Source organism: Triticum aestivum, chromosome 2D (assembly GCF_018294505.1).
Source record: "Triticum aestivum cultivar Chinese Spring chromosome 2D, IWGSC CS RefSeq v2.1, whole genome shotgun sequence".
Lineage (NCBI taxonomy): Eukaryota > Viridiplantae > Streptophyta > Magnoliopsida > Poales > Poaceae > Triticum > Triticum aestivum.
In genome coordinates this window covers 191,603,823-191,617,387 of record NC_057799.1, presented here as the reverse complement: position 1 = coordinate 191,617,387, position 13,565 = coordinate 191,603,823, and the positions used below count along the sequence as shown (strand labels likewise).

The 13,565-nt window shown below is 48.1% G+C and overlaps 2 protein-coding genes across 5 annotated transcripts; one reads left to right on the top strand and one right to left on the bottom strand.

Annotated features, from left to right (window-relative positions):
- The first annotated feature begins 867 nt into the window (after window positions 1-867).
- On the top strand, window positions 868-4,916 carry LOC123052500 (cysteine-rich receptor-like protein kinase 6). 2 transcript variants are annotated; one of them, XM_044475694.1, is made up of 7 exons: window positions 868-1,793; window positions 2,609-2,740; window positions 3,175-3,305; window positions 3,375-3,585; window positions 3,737-3,974; window positions 4,057-4,207; window positions 4,288-4,916. In XM_044475694.1, the coding sequence occupies exons 1-7, from the start codon at window positions 959-961 to the stop codon at window positions 4,627-4,629; spliced, it is 2,040 nt and encodes a 679-aa protein (XP_044331629.1). In that variant the 5' UTR covers window positions 868-958; the 3' UTR covers window positions 4,630-4,916. The 2 variants fall into 2 exon arrangements, with proteins under 2 accessions (XP_044331629.1, XP_044331630.1); XM_044475695.1 differs by having other exon boundaries at window positions 869-1,793; window positions 2,612-2,740.
- On the bottom strand, window positions 2,474-13,499 carry LOC123052502 (cysteine-rich receptor-like protein kinase 6). 3 transcript variants are annotated; one of them, XM_044475698.1, is made up of 6 exons: window positions 12,635-13,499; window positions 10,702-10,839; window positions 10,513-10,605; window positions 10,098-10,309; window positions 9,858-10,008; window positions 7,263-8,316 (listed from the first exon to the last, which is right to left on the bottom strand). In XM_044475698.1, the coding sequence occupies exons 1-5, from the start codon at window positions 13,497-13,499 to the stop codon at window positions 9,937-9,939; spliced, it is 1,380 nt and encodes a 459-aa protein (XP_044331633.1). In that variant the 3' UTR covers window positions 7,263-8,316; window positions 9,858-9,936. The 3 variants fall into 3 exon arrangements, with proteins under 3 accessions (XP_044331635.1, XP_044331634.1, XP_044331633.1); XM_044475700.1 differs by lacking the exons at window positions 7,263-8,316; window positions 9,858-10,008; window positions 10,098-10,309 and adding an exon at window positions 2,474-3,476; XM_044475699.1 differs by lacking the exons at window positions 7,263-8,316; window positions 9,858-10,008; window positions 10,098-10,309 and adding an exon at window positions 2,474-3,476 and having other exon boundaries at window positions 10,513-10,839.
- Between the last annotated feature and the right edge of the window lie 66 nt (window positions 13,500-13,565).

The window sequence follows — 13,565 nt, the reverse complement described above, 5'->3', positions numbered from 1 at the left end:
GAGCATGTTGTGACGGCGATGCTATGGCGGAGAGGCACCGCACAAATGCTGCTGTAAGGATGAGGACGGCGGTGCTAGGCAAGGACAAGTTATTTTGCACTGGAGTAACTCGTAGGAACGCATATGCTGGGGAGAAGGCAAAGAGGAATCTGTGCCGGCAGAAAAACTCAATCCAATGGCTATAGGCCGCAAGATCTGACTGTTGTCGAGCACTCTGCTTGCACGTAGCGTGGAACTAAGAAAAATACTATCACCATCCTGACGTTTTTGGTATGCTAGAATAGAGTAAGTAACATTTAGGAGAACGTTCGGATAAAACCACACACTTTTCTCCTGTGGTACATGAATACTAATAGCTGCAAAAAGTGGGTCCCGCGCGTCATTCACGGCTCACCTCTACGGCAGTAATGCTACACTCACGGATGAATTTTACGGATACTAGGGATTATAGTTAGGTGGCATCTTCTAGTTGGAGATTAAGAGGGAGGCGGGGCCCATCCCTTGAAATCAGGGGGAGTGAGAGATTTAATGTTAAAGGGTCCGTAATCAACCCAAAAATGCTAAACGCACAAACCGCATACGGGGCTGTTACGGGCTTTCCAACTATACTCTTCAGTCCGCCGGATTTTCACCCGGGGTGGGGCCCCGGCCTATCCCTTAATCCTATGAAAAAATGGCAAGGATTAAGGGGTAGGCCGGGGCATACTTGTCATTTTTTATATAGCAAAGCCGATAAAAGCCCAGTAAACGTCCGTTGATGTAGCAGAGCCGGTAATCAGCCGGTATTCATCCGTGTGTTTAGCATTTTCGCACCCTACGGAGTCAAACTAATTCTTCAGCACGTTGCAAGTCAAATGATGTTCCTTCAATTATTACTGGAGAGAGCAAACCCGTGACCGCCTTGGCCTCTTTTCTTCTTCTTTAACGGTAGCCACGCCGGAGATTTTCCGCGACCACCATGGCGACGCGCCACCGCACGTTCTACCGCCTCGCCGCCACAATCCTCATTGCGTTCCTCCTCACACCACCGACCGCAGCCCAGCCGCCGTGGCAGATCTGCGGCAAGAGCGGCAACTATGCGGCGAACGACACCTACCAATCCAACATCCGGCAGCTCTCCGCCACCCTCCCCAAGAACGCCTCCGCCTCCCGGACGCTTTTCGCCACCAGCAGCATCGGCTCCCTACCGAACATCGCCTACGCCCTCGCGCTCTGCCGCGGCGACGGCAACGCCTCCGCCTGCGAGGCCTGCGTCACCACCGCCTTCCAGGACGCGCAGCAGCTCTGCGCCTTCAACAAGGACGCCACCGTCATCTACGACCCCTGCTACCTCCGCTTCTCCAACCAGAACTTCCTCGCCACCACCAGCAACGACAACATCATCGTCCTCAAGAACACGCAGAGCGTGAGCTCGCCGGTGGACGTGTTCGACGCCGCCGTCCAAACACTCCTCAACGCCACCGGGGACTACGCGGCGGCAAACTCGTCCAGGCGGTTCGCCACGGGGGAGGAGGGCTTTGACACCACTAACCCCACCATCTACGGGCTCGTGCAGTGCACGCCCGACATGTCACCGGCCGATTGCCGGAGCTGCCTCGGAGACATAATTACGCAGATGCCGCAGGATCTCAGCGGGAGCATAGGCGGGAGGTTGATTGGGGTGCGGTGCAATTTCAGGTACGAGGTGGTTCCTTTCTTCTCCGGAAGCCCGACGCTGCGTTTGCCAGCACCTCCAGCGCCGCCGGCTCCTCCTCCTGCGCCTGTTAACGTGACGCCAACGGCGACCCCACGAGGTGAATTGCAAACACAAAATTTCCCCAATTTGCAGTTTCTTTTACGTTTTAACACACGTGTATGGCTTATTCAGTTCAACATATGGTTGCATTGTTTGTTAAAAATTTCTGAATTTCTAGAGAAGGACTCGTGCCTTTGATGCTTTCTGATTTAGAACACTTTCTTACTGTTTAGTAGAAATGTCCGGTTAAAAATTCGAGGCAAGCGAGCAACATCTGAATCACTGACAATGGATTAACTGGAAACTGAAGATGTCATCAGATTTGGGTAGAGGTCATTATCAGGATAATCCCATAGCGATACAGACCGGCTTTGTTTAGTTGATGATGTAGACATGTCTGCAGTTCGGTCCCTGTCATTCGCTACTTGTTTGACTGATTATGCTTTAGGAATTAGGATACAATCCACACTGACTTTTCTGTGAAGCATTCAACAGTCGGTTATATTTCAAATGCCGGTATTAGAAGCTAGCACTACACGTGGTTGAATGAATTTTTTAAGTTAGTCCAAATCTCATGTTTGACACAATGATTTGTTTTGATTGTTAGAACCTATCCTGAATAGCATATTGTGACTTGTTAGTGCTACGTTACTGGTTACTTCTATCATGTTCTTGGCCAATCTGCACTAAGCTTCCAAGTGCCTTCGCTTCAGACGTCAAAATTGACTGCAGGGGAAAGAGTCTACTCACCTTTACAAAGCAAAACATGATTGCAGCAAATGTATTAGCTCCCAGCGCCAAATATTTTGGAATATTTGAGCCGTTTCTATGGTATTCTGAATACCTATTTCTGAAGTTGATGGCATCTGTTAGCAGGAAAATCGGCAAACAATGTTCTGGCTATTGTGCTGCCTATCGTTGCTGCAATTCTGGCTATCACTACCGTTTGCCTTTGTTATTTGAGGAGGAGAAGGAGAAGACAAGCAAGGAGTGAGCTACCTCATGGTATGTTGTCTTAAACTCTTAACAGTTTGGAATCATGAATAGTTAGGAAGAAAACCAATGAACTTCGACCCAACTAAAGGGAAGTTTGGATGAGGAGTACTTCTTCCTCTTCCCTGTACATATTCCTTTTTCTTAATGAAATGATACACAACTCTTCTGTGTGTTCGAGGAAAAAAAAGAGTGCTTCTTCGGGAATTTTGAACCGAACCATTAGGAGTTGAAATGTTGAATCCATAGTGCTCTTAACGAAATGGTCCCTAGTAGGGGGGATTAGCATCTAATTTTGATAAAACTGAATTTCTGTTTAGATTGAATTTTGTTATCACCTAAAAATAAAACAGTTACATCTAGTTAAAAAACATAGTCATGAAACATGTATATGGTGGAATTGGCTGCAGTGCCTATATAATGCATCTGTATGTGCTTTCTGACAGATTCAACTAATCATGAGGACATAGATAGCATTGATTCACTTATCATTGATCTATCAACCTTACGTGGTGCGACGAGTAACTTTGCTGAGGAGAATAAGCTTGGTGAGGGAGGATTTGGTGCAGTTTATAAGGTACCAGACATAACGATTCATTAACATACTTTTTTCAGCTTCAACAAATGATTGCTTACGCTTATGCAGGGAGACCTTCCTGATGGTCAAGAAATAGCTGTGAAGAGGCTCTCCAGGAATTCAGGGCAAGGAATAGGGGAGCTCAAGAATGAGCTTGTTTTGGTCGCCAAGCTTCAACATAAGAATCTTGTCAGGCTTGTTGGCGTATGCTTGCAAGAGCATGAGAAACTGCTTGTGTACGAATACATGCCCAATAGAAGCATTGACACCATTCTTTTTGGTACTAATTTATTTCAATGATTATTTATTTCAGCAATAGCATAACAAGTACTAAAGCCAAGCATTGCATGGAAAAATCCTAAGGAATTATTTTGTCCAAACACTTGGAAAACTGAACTTTACTCATTCATGGTTTCTTGTTCAAATGCCAGATTCGGAAAGAAGAAAGGAGCTAGATTGGGGAAAGAGATTGAAGATAATAAGTGGAATTGCTCGAGGATTGCAGTATCTCCATGAAGATTCACAGCTGAGAATAATCCACCGGGACCTTAAAGCTAGCAATGTTCTGTTAGACTCTGATTACACTCCTAAGATTTCAGACTTTGGCTTGGCAAGGCTATTTGGAGCAGATCAATCACGGGAGGTCACAAACCGTGTTGTTGGAACATAGTAAGTGTGGTCCAATTGGCCTGGCGGTACTCAAACGGTATGTCAACTATAATAACATTGAAACATTGTGCTCCTCTTGCAGTGGATACATGGCCCCGGAGTATGCAATGCGCGGTCACTATTCTATAAAATCGGACGTGTTCAGCTTTGGCATTTTGATGTTAGAATTTGTGACCGGACGACGAAGCAGTGGCTCCTATAACTTTGACGAGTCTGTCGATCTCTTGAGTCTCGTAAGTTCTTGTGCTGATCCTGAACTCCTTAAGGAGGTAGCTTTTGTAGTAATACAGTACTGAGTGCTAATTTGATACAGATATGGGAACACTGGAGCACGGGGACAATTTCAGAGATCATAGACTCATCTCTGAGAAGTCATGCACCAGGAGACCAGATGGTGAAGATTATTCACATCGGGCTGCTCTGCGTTCAAGATAACCCAGCTGATAGGCCTATGATGTCGACAGTAAATGTCATGCTTAGCAGTAACACCGTGTCTCTCCAGTCTCCATCCAAGCCATCATTTTTCATCACCAAGAGCGGCACATACTCAACTCCATACTCGGAGTCGTCATACCCTACGGCTTCCCAGTCGACTGCTAAGTCAGCTATGGCGTCACCAAATGAAGTTTCAATCACAGAGCTTGAACCAAGATGAAGGAAGGATTGCAAAGGATAGTCGGTTTCTTATAATCATCTTATAAAGGTCGCAGTACATTTCTGCTACTGCATTTTTAGTATTTTTCTCCATTCACCTGGCAGTTTTATTTCTTATTAAAAAAATAGATAAACTCAATGCTTTATAGATTACATATTTGTAATTTTGCCAATGTGGAAAATTCTAGAACAAAGGCTCCTACTTGTACAGTTCTGTATTTGTAAACAGGGGGAAACCGGTTTACAAGGCCGCACAAAATGATCATTCCTATCACGACCTTATTTGAATTTTTTTGAAATTGTACATTTGGGGACGCATCCTGGGTGAACCAACGAACAATTTACTTAATCCTAACTTGACACAATTCCAGTATTTTATTTTTTTCAAGTCATCCAAGGACTAACCTGACAATCCCTAAAAAAAAGGACTAACCTGGCAAACATTCTAATAAACTACTCCCTCTGTACCGTTTTATTTGTCGTTGGGGGTTTCTAGTACAAAGTTTGTCACGTACAATTCTTTTTGCTGTTTCCTAAAGTACCCTCCCACCGCTCGCTCTCGTCCACTCTCTCGCTCACTCACAAGCTCGCTCTCCCTAGCCTGCGTTGCCGGCGCCTCTATCTCGTCTGCGTCGCCGGCGCCTCTCCCTAGCCTGCGTCGCCTGCGCCTCTACCTCGTCTGCGTCGTCGGCGCCTCTCCCTCGCCCACGTTGGCGCCGCCTTTCCATTGGCTCCGTCGCTGTCGCCGTCGCCAAGATCTCATTTTTATTCTCCGGCGGCTCGATCTGCAACGGTCTTCCTCCATTCCAACGCCAGCAGCTGCGGTACGTCGCCCCCTCCTCGCTCCCTCGCTGCTGCTCATCTACCAAGGCCTCTCCGAGATTGGTACAAGGATTGAACTTGGCGATTCAAGCAGGTGCAGATCTCCGAGCTTTACCAACGCCTCTCCGAGCTCGTCCCCAACGTGCAGCAGCTGACAATGTAGCTTCGTCGCCGACAAGCTGGAGCAGAGGAGGACCGAAGCAAGCTGGAGCAAGTTGCAGCGTGCTTCCCCGACAACGATGGTGAGTATTCTTGTTGTTCATGTTCATGTGCTTTCAGTATATGCACTGTGATTCAAGTATTCCAGTACTCCTGAACAATTACCTCATCAGATGCAGTTTATAGTGTCTGAATTTTGTTCATGTGCTTTCAGTAGATGAACTATGAGTAGTTGTACTGCATCAAATGCAGTTTATAGTGTCTGAATTTTGTTTGCAGTAGGAGTACATCAGTATTTACTGAAATTTGAAGCTACTCCACTGAAAATTCCACTGTTGCATGAGTAGTTTCAGTATTTACTGAATTTTTTCAGATACTTAACTGAAACTTTTTCAGTTACAGTAGGACTTCTCTTCTCTTTCTCTTCTTGCATCTGTAGTTTAGTGTAGGGTTTATTGGAGTAGTGCTCATCTTGAATTGCTACTGTGAGAGGATGAGTAGTGCTTTGTTAGGAATAATTTCTACTGTTGGAGGAACATGCAAGTACTCTAAACGGAGGCAACTCTGCATTGTTACTGAATCACATTTTAGTAAAAAATTACTCCACAGAAACTGTAGACTAGTGGCATGGAAATGTAGACCACATTGCTTGTTGACACTTAAACTGCAATACATCAGGCCTTAATTCAAATGGAGTAAACTCTCTTATCTTCTTCTCCTATCTAAACTGGAGTATGGAGTAGCTTAAAATGAAGTGCAGTACTATTTTAGTTTTATGTTATTTAAGGTTCTTTTCTGAGCTGAATATTCAAGCTGAGCTCATGATACCTTTGATAACAAATACTCCTGAGCTGAATATTTTCAAAAGTAAGACTATTTAGTTCATGAAATAGAACATACTCCTTCAGTACAATTTTGTTTCCTTGGCAAAAATACCAGTTTACAGAATTTAGTTTCCAAAATTTTGCAAATTCTGTAATTTTGCACATGAAGCTTCAGTAATTTTGCCCACGAAGCTTCTGCTACTGTTAATCTTGTCATGAATCTTCTGTTGACTTGGTACATTAGCTTAAAATGAAGTGCAGTACTGTTTTGGTTGCAGTAATTTTTCAGTAGCTTAAATTTAGGAGTAGGAGTAGTTCTTGGAGTAGGACTTGTTGTTGCTGCTGTTACGTTTCAGTTAATTAACTGAAAATTTCTTCTCTCTTCTCTCCATCTTCTCTTCTCTTTCTCTTCTCTCTATGTTATCTCTTCTTCCTCTCTTATGAAATTTTAAGTGAAACTTTAAATTGTAAAAATTCAAATGGGTTAAAAATTCAAATGGAGCAAAAATTTCAAATGGAGTTACACATACAAGCATCATCACTAGCATCACAGGCTCATCGCAAAATTGAGGAGTACTCCTGTTCATTTGGAGAACTCAAACAACAATTAATATGCATCAAACTTGGGATCAACAGTAGCATGGGGCCTTATCATTCTTGTTTTTGGATGATTTAGTTAATCAAATTCCTCAATTGAGGAACACCTGGACTTGTCATTCCGGTCTTGGGATCGACAGTAGCATATGGACTTATCATTTTGTTTTTTGGATGAATTAGTTAATCAAATTGACATCAATTGACCTGTTTTTTTGGATCAATTGCAGATTCTCTTGATTGGAGTGGGGAGGAGCAGCGACGAGAGGAGCAGCAGAAGTGGACAGCGCAGCGGCTGACCTCGAGCTCTTGATTGGAGTGGGGGAGGCAGCCGGCGAGGGATCTGTAGCCAGCAGGGAAGGATCCGAAGCTGTGGCGGAGCAGGCAGCCGGCGGGGAAGGGCGGCCGGCGAGGGAGCTGCGGACCGCGACGGGGAAGGGCGGCCGGCGAGGGAGCTGCGGACCGTGGCGGGGAAGGGCGGACGGCGAGGGAGCTGCGGACCGCGGCGGGGAAGGACGCCGGAGATGCGGACGGCGGAGGAGCCCGGCGGAGAATCCTGGCGGAGGGGAGGAGCGACGGAGGAAGACGCCTCCTGATCAATTTCAAATCAGGGGTACTTCCGTCCTTTCACGCCATTTCACCTGGTCGGAACGAAACCCCCAACGACAAATAAATCAGAACAGAGGGAGTAGTATATTACACTAATCGTGGCATGGTTTCATCTAACAAGGGTACTCTCCCAGACGGCGATGAAATAGCGGTGAAAAGGCTCGACAAGAGTTCGACGCAAGGAGTAGATGAAACCATGCCACGATTAGTGTAATATACTACTCCCTCTGTTTCGATTTATTTGTCGTTGGGGGTTTCGTTCTGACCAGGTGAAATGGCGTGAAAGTACGGAAGTACCCCTGATTTGAAATTGATCAGGAGGCGTCTTCCTCCGTCGCTCCTCCCCTCCGCCAGGATTCTCCGCCGGGCTCCTCCGTCGTCCGCATCTCCGGCGTCCTTCCCCGCCGCGGTCTGCAGCTCCCTCGCCGTCCGCCCTTCCCCGCCACCGTCCGCAGCTCCCTCGCCGGCCGCCCTTCCCCGTCGCAGTCCGCAGCTCCCTCGCCGGCCGCCCTTCCCCGCCGGCTGCCTGCTCCGCCACAGCTTCGGATCCTTCCCTGCTGGCTACAAATCCCTCGCCGGCTGCCTCCCCCACTCCAATCAAGAGCTCGAGGTCAGCCGCTGCGCTGTCCACTTCTGCTGCTCCTCTCGTCGCTGCTCCTCCCCACTCCAATCAAGAGAATCTGCAATTGATCCAAAAAAACAGGTCAATTGATGTCAATTTGATTAACTAATTCATCCAAAAAACAAAATGATGAGTCCATATGCTACTGTCGATCCCAAGACCGGAATGACAAGTCCAGGTGTTCCTCAATTGAGGAATTTGATTAACTAAATCATCCAAAAACAAGAATGATAAGGCCCCATGCTACCGTTGATCCCAAGTTTGATGCATATTAATTGTTGTTTGAGTTCTCCAAATGAACAGGAGTACTCCTCAATTTTGCGATGAGCCTGTGATGCTAGTGATGATGCTTGTATGTGTGACTCCATTTGAATTTTTGCTCCATTTGAATTTTTAACCCATTTGAATTTTTACAATTTAAAGTTTAAATTAAAGTTTCACTTAAAATTTCATAAGAGAGGAAGAAGAGATAACATAGAGAGAAGAGAAAGAGAAGAGAAGATGGAGAGAAGAGAGAAGAAATTTTCAGTTAATTAACTGAAACGTAACAGCAGCAACAACAAGTCCTACTCCAAGAACTACTCCTACTCCTAAATTTAAGCTACTGAAAAACTACTGCAACCAAAACAATACTGCACTTCATTTTAAGCTAATGTACCAAGTCAACAGAAGATTCATGACAAGATTAACAGTAGCAGAAGCTTCATGTGCTAAAATACTGAAGCTTCATGGGCAAAATTACTGAAGCTTCATGTGCAAAATTACAGAATTTGCAAAAATTTGAAAACTAAATTCTGTAAACTGGTATTTTTGCCAAGGAAACAAAATTGTACTGAAGGAGTATGTTCTGTTTCATGAACTAAATAGTCTTACTTTTGAAAATATTCAGCTCAGGAGTATTTGTTATCAAAGGTATCATGAGCTCAGCTTGAATATTCAGCTCAGAAAATAACCTTAAATAACATAAAACTAAAATAAGAGAGTTTACTCCATTTGAATTAAGGCCTGATGTATTGCAGTTTAAGTGTCAACAAGCAATGTGGTCTACATTTCCATGCCACTAGTCTATAGTTTTTGTGGAGTAATTTTTTACTAAAATGTGATTCAGTAACAATGCAGAGTTGCCTCCGTTTAGAGTACTTGCATGTTTCTCCAATAGTAGAAATTATTCCTAACAAAGCACTACTCATCCTCTCACAGTAGCAATTCAAGATGAGCACTACTCCAATAAACCCTACACTAAACTACAGATGCAAGAAGAGAAAGAGAAGAGAAGTCCTACTGTAACAAAAAAGTTTCAGTTAAGTATCTGAAAAAATTCAGTAAATACTGAAATTACTCATGCAACAGTGGAATTTTCAGTGGAGTAGCTTCAAAATTCAGTAAATACTGATGTACTCCTACTGCAAACAAAATTCAGACACTATAAACTGCATTTGATGCAGTACAACTACTCATAGTTCATCTACTGAAAGCACATGAACAAAATTCAGACACTATAAACTGCATCTGATGATGTAATTGTTCAGGAGTACTGGAATACTTGAATCACAGTGCATCTACTGAAAGCACATGAACATGAATAACAAGAATACTCACCATCGTTGTCGGGGAAGCACGCTGCAACTTGCTCCAGCTTGCTTCGGTCCTCCTCTGCTCCAGCTTGTTGGCGACGAAGCTACATGGTCGGCTGCCGCACGTTGGGGACGAGCTCGGAGAGGCGTTGGTAAAGCTCGGAGATCTGCACCTGCTTGAATCGCCAAGTTCAATCCTTGTACCAAGCTCGGAGAGGCCTTGGTAGATGAGCAGCAGCGAGGGAGCGAGGAGGGGGCGACGTACCGCAGCTGCTGGCGTTGGAATGGAGGAAGGCCGTTGCAGATCGAGCCGCCGGAGAATAAAAATGAGATCTTGGCGACGGAGCCAATGGAAAGGCGGCGCCAACGCGGGCGAGGGAGAGGCGCCGACGACACAGACGAGGTAGAGGCGCAGGCGATGCAGGCTAGGGAGAGGCGCCGGCGACACAGACGAGATAGAGGCGCCGACGACGCAGGCTATGGAGAGCGAGCTTGTGAGTGAGCGAGAGAGTGGACGAGAGCGAGCGGTGGGAGGGTAGTTTAGGAAACAGCAAAAAGAATTGTACGTGATAAACTTTGTACTAGAAACCCCCAACAACAAATAAAACGGTACAGAGGGAGTAGTGATTATAGTTTGATGGTATTATATATGCTTGGACTAACTTTTGTTCATTACATACCTTGTACACTGCGAAACCCCCGGTCGCAGCTCTCAGCGTAGAAATGTCGATGAGCATCGATTCTAACGCTTTCCATGTTCTCGCGACTAGAATCTGATGATATACACGTGTTATAATTAGCTAATCCAAGTGAATAATCTAATCTGTTTCTTTCAAGCTGTGGAGTTTGAGAAGTTTGCAGGGCTTTACATGGTTGAGTTGCTCCTGCTTGTGGCCTCCTCATCCTCCTCCAGATACAGAGCCAAACAATAAGGTTGATTATCACCAGAGCTGCGATGGTAGGCAGCACAATAACAAGGACCGTGGCAGTAACGACGAACTTCCTCTCTGTGAATTGAAAAATGCCCACCGCAAATGAGTGTCCCAAAGATAATTCGCCACCAATTTCTTTAACATTTTATCTAACTTGCCGTGTACTAGTACTGCGCCATGACTCCTGAAAACTTTTCTTTAACAAAAAGCTCTCTTTCCCTCTTTTCTCCTCGTATCCTCGTGTCGTCCCCGCCTGCGACCAGGGGGAACCCTAGCCGCCGTCCTCTCGGCCCTCCTCCGCATCCACCTCTCCTCGCCGTCGTCCGCAGCGCCGCCGGGCAAAGCTTGGCCAGCTAGGCGGCTGCGGGGCGTCTCTCCCCCTTATCCGTCACGGCTGGCGCGGGGCAGCCAGATCAGGCGGGGCGCCGGGCTAGCGTGGGGTCGGGCGGCGCGGCGGGCAGGTTTCTTGGCGACGTCGTGCGCGGCGCGGCGGCCTACTCGCGGCGTGGTGACGGCTGCGTGATGGGCAAGATCAGTGGTCGCGGGCGCTGTAGGGTTTAGATCGGATCCAATTCTGGGTCTTTGTCTTGAACGCCGTCGGCCGCCGCGGGTTGGTGGTGGTCGTCGCTGACCTCGTCGGATCATTGGATTCGGCGCCTGGAGATCTATGATGGATTCTTCTCGATCCTCCTTCATGGCGGGTTGAGCCTCATGGTGCTCTCGTCTCTGCAGGTTTTGGTTCGTGGTCCGTTGCTGGATCCGGAGCCGACGGAGATTTGGTAGGATGGGGACCGGAGGAAACTTTGATCGGCTTGTTCGGTCCGGCATTGGCGACGTCTCTCGACCTTGTTACCCTCCGTGGAGGTGATGTCGAGGTCTCTCCTATCCACCTCCGAACCCCTCCTGGACGAAAGTCCAAAATTTAGTCTGGATTGGGCGGCGGCGGCATCCTTCGCGTCGTACCCTCCATGGAGGCGTTGTCTTGGGAGGTTCCGCTCTTCGGCGGAGAGATTATCTGGGTGATGGACTCCGTGTAGCTCCAGCAGCGGCGCCGGCGTGGAGGTTGCCAGGAGGTGCGCCGTTGTTTCTACTGCGTCGAGGACGACGAGTATTGGCGGCATGGTGCAGCTGGATATCGACAACAGATGCGGCTGGATGGACGAGCGCAGGGCGGTGACGCTGTCTGGCGTCATGGTGGCGTCGACAGCTGACCTGGCAAGGTCTTTGCGTTGATACCTGCTCTGAAGATGGTTAGGTGGATGATGGCGGCTGTAGCCTCGGTGAGTGCGCCGGACCGGTGTGTGACCCATTCCTGATATGTGGCTGGGATGGGACATCCGGCATTAGATGTTAAGTTTTGATGCGATGTCTGTTTAGTATTAGGCTCGGACATTCGGCACCCCTGCATCAAAGAGATATGTGTAGTGACATGTGTCGTTAAGATGGTGGCTTCAGACTTACTGATGTAATGCTTTGTAAGGTCTCTAGAAATAATTAATAAAATGGTTGTATGCATTCTTCAGATGCGGGTACATCCTCCTTAAAAAAAAGTTGAAATCTTCTTGACACTGTGCAAGTCTAATGCTGTGTGTGAACAAAATTACAGATGGCGTACGTAGAATTTTCCTTTTTCTAGATGCATGCATGCCAAGTTGTCAACGATGGATAGCTAGGGAGAGTGGGAGATGACACAGCCTAGCATGTTAATCTTTGTGTATAGGGGTAGCCACTGAATGATTGCTAAACGAGCACTAATAACAATCTTCCATGGGACTTTAAAGGTAAGCTAGTGTCACGCACTCACGCATTCTTTAAGGATGCCACGACGCGACCAGATGAAATATGAGTATACTGTAGTAGGAAGACTCACCTCCGGCGACCGCCCCTGGAGTCGGAACCGTGGGCCCAACTGCCGGCGCAGGCGCAGGCGCGGCCGAGCTCGGCGGCGCAGCCAGCCTGACCATCACCGGGCCGTCGAGGAAGGAGTACGTCTCGTATCGGTAGCTGCACCTGACCCCAAGAGATCTCCCTCCGACGCTGCCGGTGAACCGCCTAGACATTTTGGCAATGAGTCCGGCGAGGCAACCACGGCACCGCGCCGGCGTCAGGTCCGGCGTGCACTGCGCCCAGCTGTACACCCTGGGGAACTGGCCGCCGACGCCGAGGTCGGCCTCCCCGGACGCGTACCGGCGCGTGGAGTTGTACGCCGCGTAGTCGGCGGTGGCGCTCACGAGCGCGGCCGCCTGGCGGTTGAACCGCCCGGGGTCGGACGTGACGTTCTGGTTGTTGACGCGGTTCGTCCTCCCGACGTTATCCATGGAGGCGAGGGAGGTGGCGTTGGAGGAGTAGTAGAGGGCGCAGGGGTCGTAGTAGATGGCGGCGTCCTTGTCGTAGGCGCACTGGTTCTGCACGTCCTGGAAGGCCACGGCGAGGCAGCCGGAGCAGGCCGTGGCGTTGGCGTCGCCCCGGCAGAGCGCGAGCGCCGAGACCTGGTCCGGGGCGGCGCCGACCACGGCGGTGGCGAAGAGGTGCCGGGACGAGGAGATGTTCTTGGGCAGCGCCGCGGCGAGGAGGCCGAGGTTGGCCTGGTACGTGGTGTTGGCCGTGAAGTTGGCCGCCGTGCCGCACAAATGCCACGGATACGCCGCTGCGCACCGCGCCAGCAGCACGACGGCGAGGGATGCCACGACCACGACGAGGTGGCTCATTGTGTTGTGTGTCTGTGTGTATGGCATTGGCAGGTTGGTGATCGAATCGGACTATTAAGGAACACTTTTACTACTGGAGACCGAGTGGAGACC